This window comes from Colobus angolensis, unplaced genomic scaffold, assembly GCF_000951035.1.
Source record: "Colobus angolensis palliatus isolate OR3802 unplaced genomic scaffold, Cang.pa_1.0 Scaffold132, whole genome shotgun sequence".
NCBI classification, from domain to species: Eukaryota; Metazoa; Chordata; class Mammalia; order Primates; family Cercopithecidae; genus Colobus; species Colobus angolensis.
Window position 1 is genome coordinate 2,663,033 of NW_012114400.1, and position 16,785 is coordinate 2,679,817.

At 37.8% G+C, this 16,785-nt stretch overlaps 1 protein-coding gene across 1 annotated transcript in view; it reads left to right on the forward strand.

The window, feature by feature from the left end:
- The window catches only part of HMCN1 (hemicentin 1), a 461,695-nt gene that overhangs the window by 413,245 nt on the left and 31,665 nt on the right, over positions 1-16,785 (forward strand). Inside the window, exons 90-97 of the mRNA XM_011934184.1 lie at positions 4,465-4,635; positions 4,826-4,996; positions 5,694-5,864; positions 6,035-6,205; positions 10,779-10,928; positions 11,217-11,354; positions 12,368-12,489; positions 13,318-13,555. Coding sequence (XP_011789574.1) covers positions 4,465-4,635; positions 4,826-4,996; positions 5,694-5,864; positions 6,035-6,205; positions 10,779-10,928; positions 11,217-11,354; positions 12,368-12,489; positions 13,318-13,555 — 1,332 coding nt within the window. The remainder of the gene's footprint in view (positions 1-4,464; positions 4,636-4,825; positions 4,997-5,693; positions 5,865-6,034; positions 6,206-10,778; positions 10,929-11,216; positions 11,355-12,367; positions 12,490-13,317; positions 13,556-16,785) is intronic.

A 16,785-nucleotide genomic window follows, 5' to 3' on the forward strand; every position in this document is an offset into this window, starting at 1 on the left:
TTTGGGAGATCCACTGCTCTCTTCAAAGCTGTCAGATGGGGGAATTTACCTCTGCCGAGGTTTCTGCTGCTTTTTGTTTAGCTATGACCTGTCCCTAGAGGAGGAGTCTACAGAGGCATGCCAGCCTCCTTGAGCTGTCGTGGGCTCCACCTAATTCGAGCTTCCCAGTGGCTTTATCTACTTAAGCCTCAGCAATGGCAGGCACCCCTCCCCCAGCCTCGCTGCCACCTTGCAGTTAAATCTCAGACTGCTATGCTAGCAATGAGGGAGGCTCTGTGGGCGTGGGACCCTCTGGGCCAGGTGTGGGATATAATCTCCTGGTGTGCCGTTTGCTAAGACCCTCGGTAAAGCATAGTATTAGGGTGAGAGTTACCCGATTTTCCAGGTGTTGTGTGTCTCAATTTCCTTTGGCTAGAAAAAGGAATTCCCTTCACCCTTGTGCTTCCCAGGTAAGGCAATGCCTCACCCTGCTTCAGCTCTCACTGGTCGGGCTGTACCCGCAGACCAGCGTCAACTATCCAACAAGACCCACTGAGATGAACCCAGTACCTCAGCTGAAAATGCAGAAATCACCTGTCTTCTGTGTCGCTCACGCTGGGAGTTGGAGGCTGGAACTGTTCCTATTCGGCCATCTTGGGCACACCCCTAGAACTTGATATTTTTTAATGTACAGGCCAACCATTTTAGAGAAGACAATTCAATTTGGATTTGCCTAACATTTCCTCATGATTACATGTAGGTTTTGCATTTTGGCAGGAACACTATGGAAGTGATTTTGTGTCCTTCTCAGTGCATCATTTCAGAAGGCACATCATGTCAGTTTGTCCCATACTGGTGGTTTTACCTTTCTTTACTTGTTTAAGGTGGTGTCTGTCATTGCATAATTACTATTTTTACTTGTAAGTATTTTGTAGGGAAACTTGGAGACTATATAAACATCTTATCAACCTTTCACCCACTAGTTTTAGCATCCACTTCTGGTTTCTGCTTGAATCAGTTATTACTGGGATTTTTGCAAAATAGCTATTTTCTAACTCCATCATTATCTTCCATATCTGTTATTGACCTCTGTCAAGAACTTTCACGTTTCTTTACTTTTTGATTTATATCAATAAGGACTCAGGTATTATTCGATGGGTTATCACAGTGGAACCCAACCTTTTTGGCACCAGGGACTGGTTTTGTGGAAGACAATTTTTCTACAGATCAAGGGTTGGGGGGGATGGCTTCAGGATGATTCAAGCACATTATATTTATTGTGGATTTTATATACAATGAAATAATTTTACAACTCACCATAATGTAGAATCAGTGGAAGCCCTGAGCTTGTTTTACTGCAACTAGAAGGTCCTTTCCGGGGTTGATGGGGGACAGTGACAGATTATCAGGCATTAGATTCTCATAAGGAGCACACAACATAGATCCCTCATATGCACAGTTCACAATAGGGTTCATGCTCCTATGAGACTCTAATGCCACTGCTGATCTGACAGGAGATGGAGTTCATGGTAATGTTAGCAGTGGGTGGTAGCTGTAAATACAGATGAAGCTTTGCTCACTTGCCAAACGATCCATGGCCCATGGGATTGAGGACCCCTGGTTTATCATACACTGTCATTATTTATTGTGATGTTCACATTATCCTAGAATAGGTTAGTGGAGGAAGGCCTGTCCCAGCTGGCTTCTGTGTTCTCTTGAGATGTCCTCATGATTCTTTAAGTATTTCCTTACTTTCTGGTACAAATAGTTACTTCAAACTTATTTTGTACTTTCCCTGCCCCAGTTAGAAGAGTGTTTTTGAACTGCAAATCTTTTTTAAAGATTGATATATTTGGGGATGGCCTATCCTGACATTTGAGAATCATTGTCATTAAAATACATATAGAGCTACAGATTAAAGAATGAGCATTTTTTCAAGTGTCTGTATGAAAATTGTTGAGAACTTTGAACAAAGCTCATCATAGCTCCTAGCTTACACTTTTATGTAGGATTTACTATGTGTCCTGTACTGTCCCAAGCACTTTTCTTCTACAAATTCATTGCTCACCTCAACTCTAATAAATTATCTTTTATTATCTGCATATTGCAGATGACGAAACTAGGCACACAGAAGCCAAGTCACTTGTCAGGATTGCATGGCCTCTAAGGGCAGAATAGTTATTCAGGCCCAGAGTGTCTGCCTGGAGACCCTGCCCCTAGCATTGTGCTCCTCTACCCTTCCATAATTAAAACTGCAACATAGTGTAACAAATTCAGTTATAAGATTTTGCATGTTTCTTACCTACTAATCCCTCTGTAGTTTTTTTTTTTTTTTTTAACTTTCATTTTAGTTTCAGAGGTACATGTTCAGGTTTGTTATATAGGTAAACTTATGACTCAGGGATTTGATGTACAGATTATTTTGTCACCTGGGTACTAAGCATAGTATCCAACAGTTTATTTTTCTAAACTTCTTCCTCCTTCCACCCTCCTCCTTCAAGTAGGCCCCAGTGTTTGTTGTTCCCCTCTTTCTGCCATGTGTTCTCATTATTTAGCTCCCATTTGTAAGTAAGAACATGTGGTATTTGGTTTTCTGTTCCTGAGTTACTTTGCTAAGGATACTGACCTCTAGTTCTATCCCTGTTCCTGCAAAGGACGTGATCTCATTCTTTTTTATGGCTGCATAGTATTCCATGGTGTATATATACCACATTTTCTTTATCCAGTCTACTGTTGTTTGGTGTTTTGGTTGCTTCTGTCTTTACTATTGTAAATAGTGCTTAATGAACACACACGTGCATGTGTCTTTATGGCAAAACAATTTATATTGCTTTGGGCATATGCCCAATAGTGGGATTGCAGGGTCAAATGGTGTTTGTGTTTTTAGTTCTTGTTTCTTTGCGTCATCTAGATAGCATGATGTTTTATGCCTTCTCCGGTTTATGTTATCATTCTTCCTTTTTTCTTGCTGTCATTCCATTCTTATAAAAGAAACACTTGAACTCTACAACATTTTGTGTCATGAAGTCCAATTCTAGTTAGGATTTTCCATATTGGTTAAAAAATACAAATAAAAAAGTCTTTAGCTGAAAACCTGTAATTATATGTAATAGAAATGACACAGAAATGAATAAATGTTACCCAATTGTTAGCCCTCCAATTAAAAATGCATCTATATTAAATGGCATTATAGTATAAGAAGTTGAGACTTTTGTTAATCAACAGTCTTGAAAATAAAATGTATTAAAATAGTTGGAACCTCAGAATTTTTGAAATCATATAGTCTATATTTGAGGGCTATGAGCATCCACAGCCTGAATTAATACAGAAGTAGTTTTGAATATCTGCCATATATTTAAAGGCTTTCTTCTTTCCTCTGAGGTTTAGCCAAATACTTTTTAGTGCAAATTCTTCTTGGCTAAAATAGATTTGTGTGACTATGTTTTTGTCTACAAAGCACAAGGATAATTAGTCAACTCAGTCAGAAACCTGTTAATTATAAGAAACAGTAACATGCATTTTAAAATATTTTTCTAACCAAAGCAGACAAATGAGTTTCATTACATGGTTTTCAACTTGTTCTGGAGAATATTTACACTTAGTCTTTGAGGCTCTTATTTTTGCTCATATTTTGGTTAAACCAGCTGACCACGAGACATACTTTATGAGCTCCATATCTAGAAAGTTCCCTGAAAACAAAAATATGACCTAGCATTCACTTGTACATAAGCCATAATGTTGAATCTCAGTCCATGTACCTGGTAAAACATAAGGTTGTTTCACTCTGTGGTCCAATGGTGTAATGTGTTAGTTACCAAAAGGAAGGCCCTAATATCACTCCTTGGAAACTACTGGTCAGCTTTTTATGTTGTTTAGGAAGCAGGTTAGTATATTATTCAGAACTTTAATTCATGAACACATGTAACGGAGAAAGTTTTCCAAAGAATCACAGCTGTGCAAATCATCATGTTGTTGAAAAATCCAAGTACATATGTAGATATGAAGCTGAATCAGGCTTAAGGATGTGGTCTCGCTGTCTAGGGTCCAAATTATCTTTGTGGAAATATTTGTATTATCCATAACCACATCTCAATCTGTTATACAACCTTGTTCCCAAGCTCCCAGTTCTTTCCACTTTCTCCAGAGCAAAGAGCACAGACAGATACTTAGCTATGGTTTAAACACTCAGACTGTATTTATATATGGTAGTTTGAGTAAATTTAATTGTAATAAAATAGCTCCTTTGGGTGATTTTAAGCATTTATTTTGGCATCAGATAAGCCTTCTGAATTTCCCTATAGACACAAATTCCTCTGAAAATCTAACCAGAAGGAGAAAGATCATCATTTGTCATGTTTTGTTTGGTTCAGTTTCAATTCTCTTAGATTGTGGGCTAATTAGCTCTTTACTGAGTTTATTTATATAATTTTAGTTTTAAACAAGCATGGTTCTGTGACTTGAAACTGTCTTTTGGGGCATTTGTAGTTCATGGAGCATGGAGCACTTGGCAGCCTTGGGGAACATGCAGTGGAAGTTGTGGGAAAGGTGCTCAGACAAGAGCAAGACTTTGTAATAACCCACCACCAGCACTGGGTGGGTCCTACTGTGATGGAGCAGAAACGCAGATGCAAGTGTGCAATGAAAGACATTGTCCAAGTAAGAGAAACACACTGTTTATACCTTTAACAAATTAACATCTACCTACCTTATCAAGGTAGTATGTCAACAAGAATCTATCCCATTCTAACTGTGCCCACAAGTACATCTCTCAAGCTAACAATGCCCAGAGTGTAACATGATGGTTTCTAGGTAGTAAAAAAGCATGTACATTTTTCCCTTATTCCAGTTGATGGCAAGTGGGCGACTTGGGCCAGTTGGAGTGCCTGTTCTGTGTCGTGTGGAGGAGGCGCCAGACAGAGAACAAGGGACTGCTCCGACCCTGTGCCCCAGTATGGAGGAAGGAAATGTGAAGGGAGTGATGTCCAGAGTGATTTTTGCAATAGTGACCCTTGCCCAAGTGAGTGTTGGAAATAGTGAGTCAACATTATACTTTCATAAAGTTTCATTATGACCTTAATTCCTTAAAGTTGTAATATTCTGTTACTTGGTTCTTCAGCCTTTGGTTTGGGATGTCAGAATGTTATAAGGTTGCTGTCGTGTCTGTGTAATACCATAGATGTTTTCGATTCATAGGGACAGGAGCTGTATCCTATTTCACTTGCTCTGTATAGGAGTAGCCCCAGAGTATAAGAATGAGAGCACCTCTGCATGCTAACTCTTCATGATGCTTACGAGTCTTTTATGAAGGCAAGCAGGCAGCTCTCTGCCTTAATTCAGTCATCAAGCTGGATGTTTAGACCTTTGCAGCAATTTGATATCTGGAAATCTGCGTTACATTGTATCCTGAATTTTACAAGCCTTGGCTCATCAAAAGCAGAGACCCTGTCTCATTTATACCCTCCAGCTCCTGGAATATTTTAAGACTCAGTAAATATCTGTTAAATGGAATCACACAAATACAGGAATGTATACACAGTTTCTAGCCAAAACTGAAGCTAAACTGTCTTCCTTGGGAAGTTGCCTATTTATAGACTTGTATGTTTTGTTTCAGGTGCTGAGAAGAGACTTTTTTAATACTTTTTGGATGAATGTCATTGTTGACCACTTCTCATTTTAGGGGCTCTGTTTTCATCGCAGATTATTCTGTCTTGTAGCCCATGGTAACTGGAGTCCTTGGAGTGGCTGGGGAACATGCAGCCGGACGTGTAATGGAGGGCAGATGCGGCGGTACCGCACATGTGACAACCCTCGTCCCTCCAATGGGGGAAGAACTTGTGGGGGACCAGACTCCCAGATCCAGAGGTGCAACACTGACATGTGTCCTGGTGAGTCTCTTGATTTCTGGCAGCTGAATAAGTAAAGCATTTAATTTAGTGCTCATTGTAGCAGCCCTATTGCTCCAGATCTTAAAATGAAAGTTGTATAGACAGGAGCACCCCAAGTGTAGATTTTGAAGCCAATTTGTTAACAGTGACCATTCCATTCTTGTTCACAGTGGATGGAAGCTGGGGAAGCTGGCATAGTTGGAGCCAGTGCTCTGCCTCCTGTGGAGGAGGTGAGAAGACTCGGAAGCGGCTGTGTGACCACCCTGTGCCAGCTAAAGGTGGCCGTCCCTGTCCCGGAGACACTACTCAGGTGACCAGGTGCAATGTACAAGCATGTCCAGGTAAGCAACTAAATTGGACTTTGGTAGCACATTTAGAGCCTTTGTGCAAATTAGAGAAAGGTGCCACAAATTACAAAACACTGCCAACCCTGAGAGGAGGATTTAGCAAAAAAAAAAAAAAATAGTGCTTTCTTGCTCTTAATTGGTACAGTTCTGTATCAACTCAAGGCTGGGTTCTAGCCTCTGCTTTTGCCTTTCCAGGCTTCCTGGTAAAAGGATATAGTCCTGGCCTTCACAGGAAAAAGGGTGAGGCAGAGTGAGGAAAAATGGGCTGAGATTCCAGACTGAAGGTAAGGTGGGGCAGTGGCTAAATATCTAAAAAAAGGCCACAATTGGAGGTTGTTCATCTGTGGATGGGAATTTGAAGGACATGAGTGTGTGGGAAGTAAAGTAAGAATCAGTTCAGTCCTAGGAGAAAGAATAAGGGGAGTTCAAGTATGAAGTTCAGCCTGAGTCATGCATCGCATCTAGCAACTGATGTAAAAATTCAGAAGTCTATAACTCATGGGCCTTAGAGTTTGCTGGGATTCCAAGAAATGGTAGCTAATACTCAATACCTTGTCTCAGCAGGCAGGTTTCTCAAGGTTATAAGAAGACCAACAATAACAGTTTTATATTGTTGAAGTGTCAAGATATCAATTAGACTTTCCAAAGCTTTAAGGTTTTCTTAGAAATAAAAAGTTCCTGAAAAATTAAGATCATTTGACAGAGTGAGAGAGATTTGCATTTAAAAATGTATAGGATCTAACAAGCTAAAGGAAGTTGATGGGTCTACTACCATCAACCACTGTTCAACGTATTGACTAATTAACAAGGACTTTGAGGCTCCAACTGAGGCATGGTGTCAGCTTCAGTTGATGTACTTTGTAGCTCAGCTTTTGTTAGTAGCAGGGCCCCAGTGGCATCAGGAATTCCAAATAGGTTGACAGTTTGTGTTGCAGAGTCTGGCAGAGGATTTCAGGGATCCCAGCCAGGTATTCAGAACTAGGAGTCTTTTGAGCACTGGGACTCAAGTCCCTCTATGAGACTACAGAACCAGGGTCAAAATGTCAGCAATGACCTGGAGAGCTAAGTAAATTAGTGGTCCTAATAATCCCCTTTCTCCCTGCTTAGGACTAAGGATAAAAGAACCAAAATGGCCTACTGGCCCTGACTGGCTCTCTACGTTCCTGCATCATCTTGCAGCATGGTTTCCATTACTCTCTACACTTTCTGCTGCTTTTGCCCTCTCAGATGTGGCAAGCCACTAACCCACAAAAGAGTGACACACATTCCTTCCCTACCCAGAAAGCCCTTCTGCCCTCCCTGGCTTAGTTAAGACTTAAAACTTTCTTTCGGTTTCTTCTTTATTTTTACTTCCTTCTCAAGCTTCCCTAAATAGTAGATAGTAATGCATTTCAACCTTACTTTTATTTGTGGGATTTAGATTGTTTGTTTTTCTCCCCAATTCAGACATAAGCTCTATGAAGGCAGGCTTCATGTCTTTTTTTTTTTCTTTAATTTGTGGCAAACAAATGAATGTAGTATGGACCATGAAGGCTGAATCAACACGAAAAGATGTTTTCTCAGTATTAATAATAAAAGTAGTGTAAATTAAAACGTAAAGTACCGTACTTACTGATTTTTCTGAGGCTGAATACAATTGTATTTCTCTCCAATATATAATACAAGCATTCCTCAGAGATACTGCTGATTCAGTTTTAGACCACCACAAGGAAGTGAATATTGCAATAGAGCAAGTCACATCAATGTTTTGGTTTCCCAGTGCATATAAGTGTTATGTTTGCCCTATTCTGTAGTACTATTAAGTATCCAATAGCATCATGTCTAAAAAACAATGCACATACCTTAATTTTAAAATACTTTATTGCCCAGGCTCGAATGCAGTAGCGTGATCTCAGCTCACTGCAACCTCTGGCTCCTGAGTTCAAGTGATTCTCATCTCAGCCTCCAAGTGATTACAAGTATCCACCACCATGCACAGCTAATGTTTTCTATTTTTTTTAGTAGAGACAGGGTTTCACCATGTTGGCCAGGATGGTCTCGAACTCCTTTCCTCAAGTGATACACCAGCCTCAGCCTCCCAAAGTGCTGGGATTACAGGCAGGAGCTACCAGCATCTGGCCTATAAAATGTATTTCTTAAATAATAAGTCCTGAAAGTCAACATTACTCCTTGATCCATGGCTGCAGAATGGATGCTGTATTAGGCATGAAAGCAACATTTCTCTCCTTGTACATCTCCATTAGACCTCTGCAGTGAATATTCACAGTGTCAGTGGGCAGTAATACTTTGAAAGGAATCTTTTTTTCTTTTTCTTGAGCGTTAGGTCTCAAAAGTGGGCTTTAAAATATTCAGTAAACCATGCTATAAACAGATATGCTGTCCTCCAGGCTTTGTTTCACTTATAGCACAGAGGCAGAGTAGATTTAGCACAATTCTTATGGGCCCTAGGATTTTCACAATGAGCATTGATTGACCTCAACTTAAAGTCACCAGTTGCGTAAGCCCTTAAGAAGACAGTCAGCTTGTTCTTTGGAGCTTTGAAGCTAGGCACTGATTTCACCTCTTCCTAACGGGCATCTTCTTCCAAGAGAAGGCTGTTTTGTCTAAATTGAAAATCTGTAGTTTAGTGTAGCCATCTTTATCAATGACCTAGCTACCTCTGAATAATTTGCTCCAGTTTCTACATCAGCTTGTGCTGTTCTACCTTGCACTTTTATGTTACTTAAATGGCTTCTGTCCTTAAGCCTCTTGTCTTCTGCAGCTTCTTCATCTACCTCAAGCTTCATGGAACTAAAGAGAGTTAGGGCCTTACTCTGGATTGGGCTTTGGCTTAAGGGAACATTGTGACTGGTCTGATCTTTTATTCAAATCACTCAGACTTCCTCCATATAAAAAATAAGGTTGTTTCACTTTCTTATTTGTGTGTTCACTGGAGTAGCACTTTTAATTTTCTTCAAGACTTCTTCCTTTGCATTCACAACTTGGCTAACTCTTTGGTGCAAGAGGCCTAGCTTTTGACCTACATCAATTTTCTACATGCCTGCCCCTTACTAAGCTTAACCATTTCCAACTTTTGATTTAAAATGAGAGACATGAGACTCTTTCTTTCACTTGAGCACTTAGAGACCATTGTAGGGTGAATAATTGGCCTAGTTTCAATATTGTGTCTCAGAGAATAAGGAGACTTGTGGAGAGGAAGAGAGTCAGGGGAATAACTGGTGGTCGATGGAGCAGTCAGAACACGCAAAACATTAAGTTCACCGTCTCATATGGGCACAGTTCATGAAACCCCAAAACAACTACAATAGTAACATTCAAGATCACTGATCACAGGACACCCTAAGAGATAATAATAATTTGCAATATTGCAACATTACCAAAATGTGACACAGGAACACAAAGTGAGCAAAGGCTGTTGCAAAAATGGCACTGGTAGACTTTCTCATCACAGGGTTGCCACAAACCTTCAATTTGTAAAAATACACAGTGTCTGCAAAGAGCAACAAAGCAAAGTATGATAAAACTAAATATGCTTGTACATAATAATAGTGTCTGAAATTCCTAGTAATTGCTTTAAAATGTATTTAATTAAAAGACATCAGATAATGAATATTTATGAATTTGACTATCAGCTACTCCCCAGTATGTTGCCCTCTCTTGTCAAAGCATGAAATTCATTTTGAGAAACATTCATTAACCACCTATTCTATACTAGTCACCAATACTTTTGTTGAACAATAGAAAGAAGTCATGAAATTAATGTTGAGGCCCTTTTTTAAAAATAATTGTTTTGCAACCAGATTACCTTGGTATGAATTTTATAGCACTAGCAAAAGCACAATCTCTCTCAAGTTAAGCATCTTTCAATATATTTGTAATATGAAGAACTTGATAAACCCTCAATCTAAAACCCAAGACTGAATAATGTCCTTAGATAATCCATGTTTACATTGGCAGTGGCCTAGAAGCTGTTTTGTTGATGAAGTTTCTCCTTTTCCTGGATGTTCTCATGAAGGAGGCAATAAATAAAAGAACATAGGGTTTGATGCCAAGCAGATCCACATTCCATCACTTTCTAGCAATGTAATGATGAGAAAGTTGCTTAATTTCTACAAACTTATTTTTCTAGTCTGCAAACTATGGCTGTTTAAAGCTACCTTATAGAATTGTTGATAGGATTAAAAGAGTTAACACATATTAAATGTTTACCATCAGGCATAACATGCTCAATAAACTCCCATTGTCGTTTCATCACCACCACCAACACATTCTTTATTTTTAGTTTGGGAACTGGACACTGATTGTATTCTTTGGCTTATGAAATATTAATAACACTATGATGTGCACAGATTAGAAGGATCCTAGATTTATGGGGGATGATGGGTGTTATGTGAAAGTAGAATGTTTTAAAAGCTTATTTATTTCACTATTAAATTCAGATGTCGTATGACCTTTTTGATGTCTAAGAAAAGATTTGTAGCATCTCTGAATACTGGCCTTCTTTTCTCCCACGTAATGTTGATGAAATTGCATCCTTATCCAGGAATGTTTCTTTTTCCCCCAATAGGTGGGCCCCAGCGAGCCAGAGGAAGTGTTATTGGAAATATTAATGATGTTGAATTTGGAATTGCTTTCCTTAATGCCACAATAACTGATAGCCCTAACTCTGATACCAGAATAATACGTGCCAAAATTACCAATGTACCTCGTAGTCTTGGTAAGTCTTTGCTTATAGAAGTTGTTCATAAGCGTCTTTTTAAAAACATATATTATTCTTTATTATTACTTCCATTTAAAGTTCTAGAGAATGCTACTACTAAGTCATAAGTATAATAATCCTTAGCTCTATTCCAATGGTAAGCTTTTAAAGATACATGAGGTACTGGTATTTGTTTCTGGTATTCAACATTATTTAGAATTCATCCTTGTGAATAATGTGCAATGAAGACAATAAAATAGACTGTAAAAATTTTGCTATCACCTTATTTATCCTTTTTCTCTTTAGGTTCAGCAATGAGAAAGATCGTTTCTATTCTAAATCCCATTTATTGGACAACAGCAAAGGAAATAGGAGAAGCAGTCAATGGCTTTACCCTCACCAATGCAGTTTTCAAAAGAGAAACTCAAGTGGAATTTGCAACTGGTTAGTGTTAGCTGAATTTAATATTCTATTACTATAAAAAGTACCATAAAGATTGGTGGTTAAGAAAAATACATGTTCACAGAGAATAATTTGAAACATTTGGATGCAATCTTATCATAAGTGATATAAAAGAAATTTCATATTTTGCTGTAAACTTGTACTAACATAAGATCGTAAGAGGCCATGTGTTCTCAAGCAGTCATTTTTATACCCTAAAAGTTTTTCTCCTCTCCTCCTTTCTTCTCTTTTTAAAAATATTTCCTCTTTAAATCCTTAGAGAGGATTTTAAAGACCAAACAAAGAAGGAAAATGAGTTACTGTTATTAATTAAAGACCTTTGTCTTTAAACCAAGATCCAATTAGGATACTTTATAGCAATTCTTTATGAAAACGATCGAAACAAAACAAACAAACCTAAAGGCTTTTCACTTATCCCTAGTCTTAAGGAATATGGGTTAGCTATTCATGACCTTTCCATGTACATACAGATGTTTAGAGAGCTCCATTTCAAGCCTCTTCACAGTTGGTCAGCCTCAATAGCAGTGACCTTTAAGGAAGAAGGGCTTATCTTTAATCAACATTTAATCAGTGGAGAAGACAATTGGATCTTTTCATGGGCATCCACTTACCAAGATGTCCTTTGTTACTTTTAGAAGTATCAGAAAGAACAAAGCACTGTGGCTAGACTAGTGGTTTTTGCCAGTCACAGACAATTCATTTTTATAAGGCTGCTTTGTTATTGCCTGTGAATTTAAAGTATGAAATTTGTATAACCATATGCCACATTTTTGCTACATGAAAAGAAATGTTGAAAGAAACTGAATTCAATAAACCTAACTCTTGAATTAGGGGGCTAAGTGCTAATTCAGTTCTCATCACCTATACTTATTCAAGTTGGAACTCAAATAGCATAGCTGAACCAGTATGTAAGGTAAATCCGTTCTGTGCTTCCAGAAAACTTTTTTTTTTTTTTTTTTTTTTTGCTGTCAAAATGAATGTCTTGTAATTCCCAGGAGAAATCTTGCGGATGACTCATATTGCCCGGGGCTTGGATTCCGATGGTGCCTTGCTGCTCGATATCGTTGTGAGTGGCTATGTTCTACAGCTTCAGTCACCTGCTGAAGTCACTGTAAAGGTAAAATGCCAGGATAACTTGTCTTTGCTGCTTATTAGAGTAATGATGAGTATGAGTGAAAGGTCCATAGAATGAGCACAGATAACTTGTCCACTTTGTAGAGGGAAAATGTTCAAACTACTAAGGCTTTAAATAACTATCTGATCTTTGTTTAAAAATCTTCAGGAACAAGTTTTTTACAAACTCTCTTAATGGTTTTACCACCCTCCCTATCAGGACCAAGATCAAATACTTGATATAAGGCATTTGTTTCATTTTCTTTAAACAAAGATGATAGCAATTATTGCATAAACGTTTTTGTGTATCATCCACGAAATATTTCAGAAATTAAAGGCTAACAATTGCCCTTTCACATCTTTATCTTTGAGTCTCTTATTAAACTGAAATTTATGACAGCAAAATTATGAAACAACTATGTTATAATTAAAGGGTTCAAACCTTATGTTATTTCCTGAACACTACTGTACAATTACTATACAATTTTTCTCATGAAGGAGGCAATAAATAAAAGAACATAGGGTTTGATGCCAAGCAGATCCACATTCAGATCCTCATTCCACCACTTTCTAGCAATGTCATAAGAAAGTTGCTTAATTTCTACAAACTTACTTTTCTAGTCTGCAAACTATGGATAATTAAAGCTACCTTACAGAATTGTTGATAGGATTAAAAGAGTTAACACATATTAAACGTTTACCATCATCATGATGTGTATTTTTTAGCTCCTAATCCTTTTTCCCACCTTATTCTGCATTTCATAGTCCCCTTAAGGGGACAAAAAATTAGTATGAGCCATATTGATCTTCAAATCCACATTGTTCTCCTTAGGATTACACAGAGGACTACATTCAAACAGGTCCAGGGCAGCTGTACGCCTACTCAACCCGGCTGTTCACCATTGATGGCATCAGCATCCCATACACATGGAACCACACTGTTTTCTATGATCAGGCACAGGGAAGAATGCCTTTCTTGGTTGAAACACTTCATGCATCCTCTGTCGAATCTGACTATAACCAGTTAGAAGAGACACTGGGTTTTAAAATTCATGCTTCAATATCCAAAGGTAATTTGATTAAAAGAAAATCCATATCTTTATGCCATCCAATCTAAATGGTTAAAAAAAAATTCAAAATAAGGACATTGAGGCTTACATCTAACATGATGATATCAGGTTTTTCATGGGTGTTGTCTATGCTTTTTTGTTAAGTAAAGCCCTATGGAAAAGCCAACCCAATTGGAGTTCTAGTACATTTATTTTACTAATATACTTCTTCACACTACACAGTGGGGTTGCTGTTGTTCTATTCCATATGTGCAGAGAGGGTTAAAAACATAATATGGCGGGGTGCAGTGGCTCACGCCTGTAATCCCAGCAGTTTGGGAGGCAGAGGCGGGCAGATCACCTGAGGTCGGGAGATCCAGACCAGCCTGGCCAACATGGTAAAACTACCATCTCTACTAAAATATATATATTTTACTATTGCCATGCATGCTATGCCACTTGAACAACAGAAACGAGCTACCAGAATGAGGAGTTACATTTTCTTTCCCTAATTATGCCAGGGTTTTTTGTTTGTTTGAGATGGAGTTTCGCTCCTCACCCAGGCTGGAGTGCAGTGGTGCATCTCGGCTCACTGCAAGCTCCGCCTCCCGGGTTCACGCCATTCTCCTGTTCCAGCCTCCCAAGTAGCTGGGACTACAGGTGCCCGCCACCATGCCCGGCTAATTTTTTGTATTTTTAGTAGAGACAGGGTTGCACCGTGTTAGCCAGGATGGTCTCAATCTCCTGACCTCATGATCTGCCCGTCTCGGCCTCCCAAATACCTGCTTTTAAAAATCTAACTTCTGTTTCTACTTTTTTCAGTACTCCATCTAATTAAAAAAAAAAAAAAAGATACCTGGGCACAAATAAGTGAATTTCTACCATCTGGAACTACATGAATTGATTTCTGAAAAGTCATGTACACTTTCTACCTAATCATGTACATTTCCCAAGCCCAAAACTGCTTAAAGGTCTTTGTGGCGTCTTTAAGTGGGTTTGTTGGGGGATCTGGGTCCCACAATATAAAGAAACACACTGTATGACCTTTAAAGGCCCCTTACTATCCTTGGACACTGTGATTCTATGAATCACATATGATATATGTGTCATGGTCCTTGTCAATTGTAAGAATTGTGTACTTGCAATTTGTTTTTGAGCAATTAGGGGGCAAGCTTGCATTCCTGGTAACTAGCAAATTGTGTTAGGTCTATACTAGAGCTAAGTATGGCTGCAGTGAAATTAGAATCTTCCGGAGAGCCTGAGGAAAGTTCAGATTTCTGGCCACAAAGATTTTCGGTTTAGTAAGTCCACGGTAGGGTCTGGGAGTTTGTATTTTTAACGCAGACCCTATATGATTCTAATGTATCTGGTCCGCACTCTTGCTTTTGGAAAGTACTGGTCGGGAAAACTCTCAAATATAAGTCAATCTCATATTTTTATATCTTTAAAATCTAATGTCTTTTTAAAATTATTATAAAGTATATATTTTACAAACCAATCAGAGTATCAGAAATTATAAAGGAATGTATAAATTTAACTACAAATACATTTTTTAAAACTTCTTCATGGGAAGAAAAAAAAGTGAAATGAGAAGGTAAAATATGCACCAAGAAAAAATATTTGCATCACATGTTATTGACAACCATGATTAACCTTAATACATACAAAGGCACTTCAAAATCAGAAAGAGGCAAATATCCTCAGTAGAAAACTGCGTAAGAGAAACTCACAAAAGAGTAAATAATGACCAATGTGAAGAAGCTGTTTACCCTCATTAGTAAGCAAGGAAATGCAAATTAATGAGTTATTTTCTGACTATAACAAGGGTGATGACTCCCTAGTGTTACAGAGGTATGGGGAAATGAACACCCTTACAAACTGCAGGCAGGGGGATAAATTGGTTCAACATTTCTGGAAGGCAGTGTGTCTCCAATAGCCTTTCAAATATTCATATCTTTTCAGTTATCTCATTTTGGGAGTCTGTCCTATGAAAATCACAGAAATAGCCAAAGATGAATGCTTAAGAAGTTTTATCCAGTGTTATTTATAATAGAAAAATAATAAATATCCTCAAAGTAGGAAACAAATACGTTAGTTATGGCACAGCTATATAATAATAACTAAAAATCACTGAAATAGGAAATATTTAGCTCATTTATTCATTTAACATTTGTTGAGTGCCTACTGTGTACTAAACATTGTTCTAGGTGTTGACAGCATCACTGTAAACAAGTAACAAAGGGAAATGTTCATGACAATAATAACTGAAAAGCACTGTATGAGCCAAACCTGGGTTGCCCACCCCTGGGTGATTATGAGAAAATCTTTACACCCATTAAAAACACAGATTCCCAGGTCTCTTTCTTGGCAATTCTAGTAGAAATGGGACCAAGGGGTCCTATATTTTTAATAAGATTTTCAAATGATTTTTATGATTAGTCAAGCTTGGCAATTATCAATCTGTATATCCTAAATTTAATTTCTAAGTATGTATTCACAAAATTGACTGGAAGGAAAAACATCAAACATCAAAAAATATCAAAACTTTATATATACTTTATATACAAGCAGGTAAAAGACCAATTCTTATTTCCTTACTTTTAACTCTGCAAATAAAGATATATCAGAGGAGGAAATAGGAAGGACAATATATTGCTTTCCTGTATGGCATAAAATTCATCTCAGAAAAAACATCTCAGCAGTAGTTCGTTCAATTTGACAAGACTACCAGAATTTTATACTTTTCAAGGTTTCTACTGTTATCATACGTTATTATAAACAAATATTTTTTATTGCCTTTTACTGTCTCGAAATAAAAATTGTAACATAATTCAAAATAACACACTTTAACTATAATATGAAAATCAACAAAAGGAAAATAACTCATAACATTACATATTTTAATATGAAAATCTTTGGACAGAAAGAAGTAGTTGTATACTCAAACATATACTGAATCCTAGTATGATTATTTGGAGAACATTAAGCAACTCGTAGTAATGTTCTGAATGAAACAGTCCAATCAGCCATCAATTTTTATGAAAACTGCATTCCTAGAAAATTCACTATATATTTAAATCGTGAAAAATGCATAATATACGGCAGACACATTTAAAGCTTAGATAATTATAGATTTTTTTTTATTATACTTTAAGTTCTAGGGTACATGTGCATAATGTGCAGGTTTGTTACATATGTATACTTGTGCCATGTTGGTGTGCTGCACCCATCAACTCGTCAGCACCCATCAA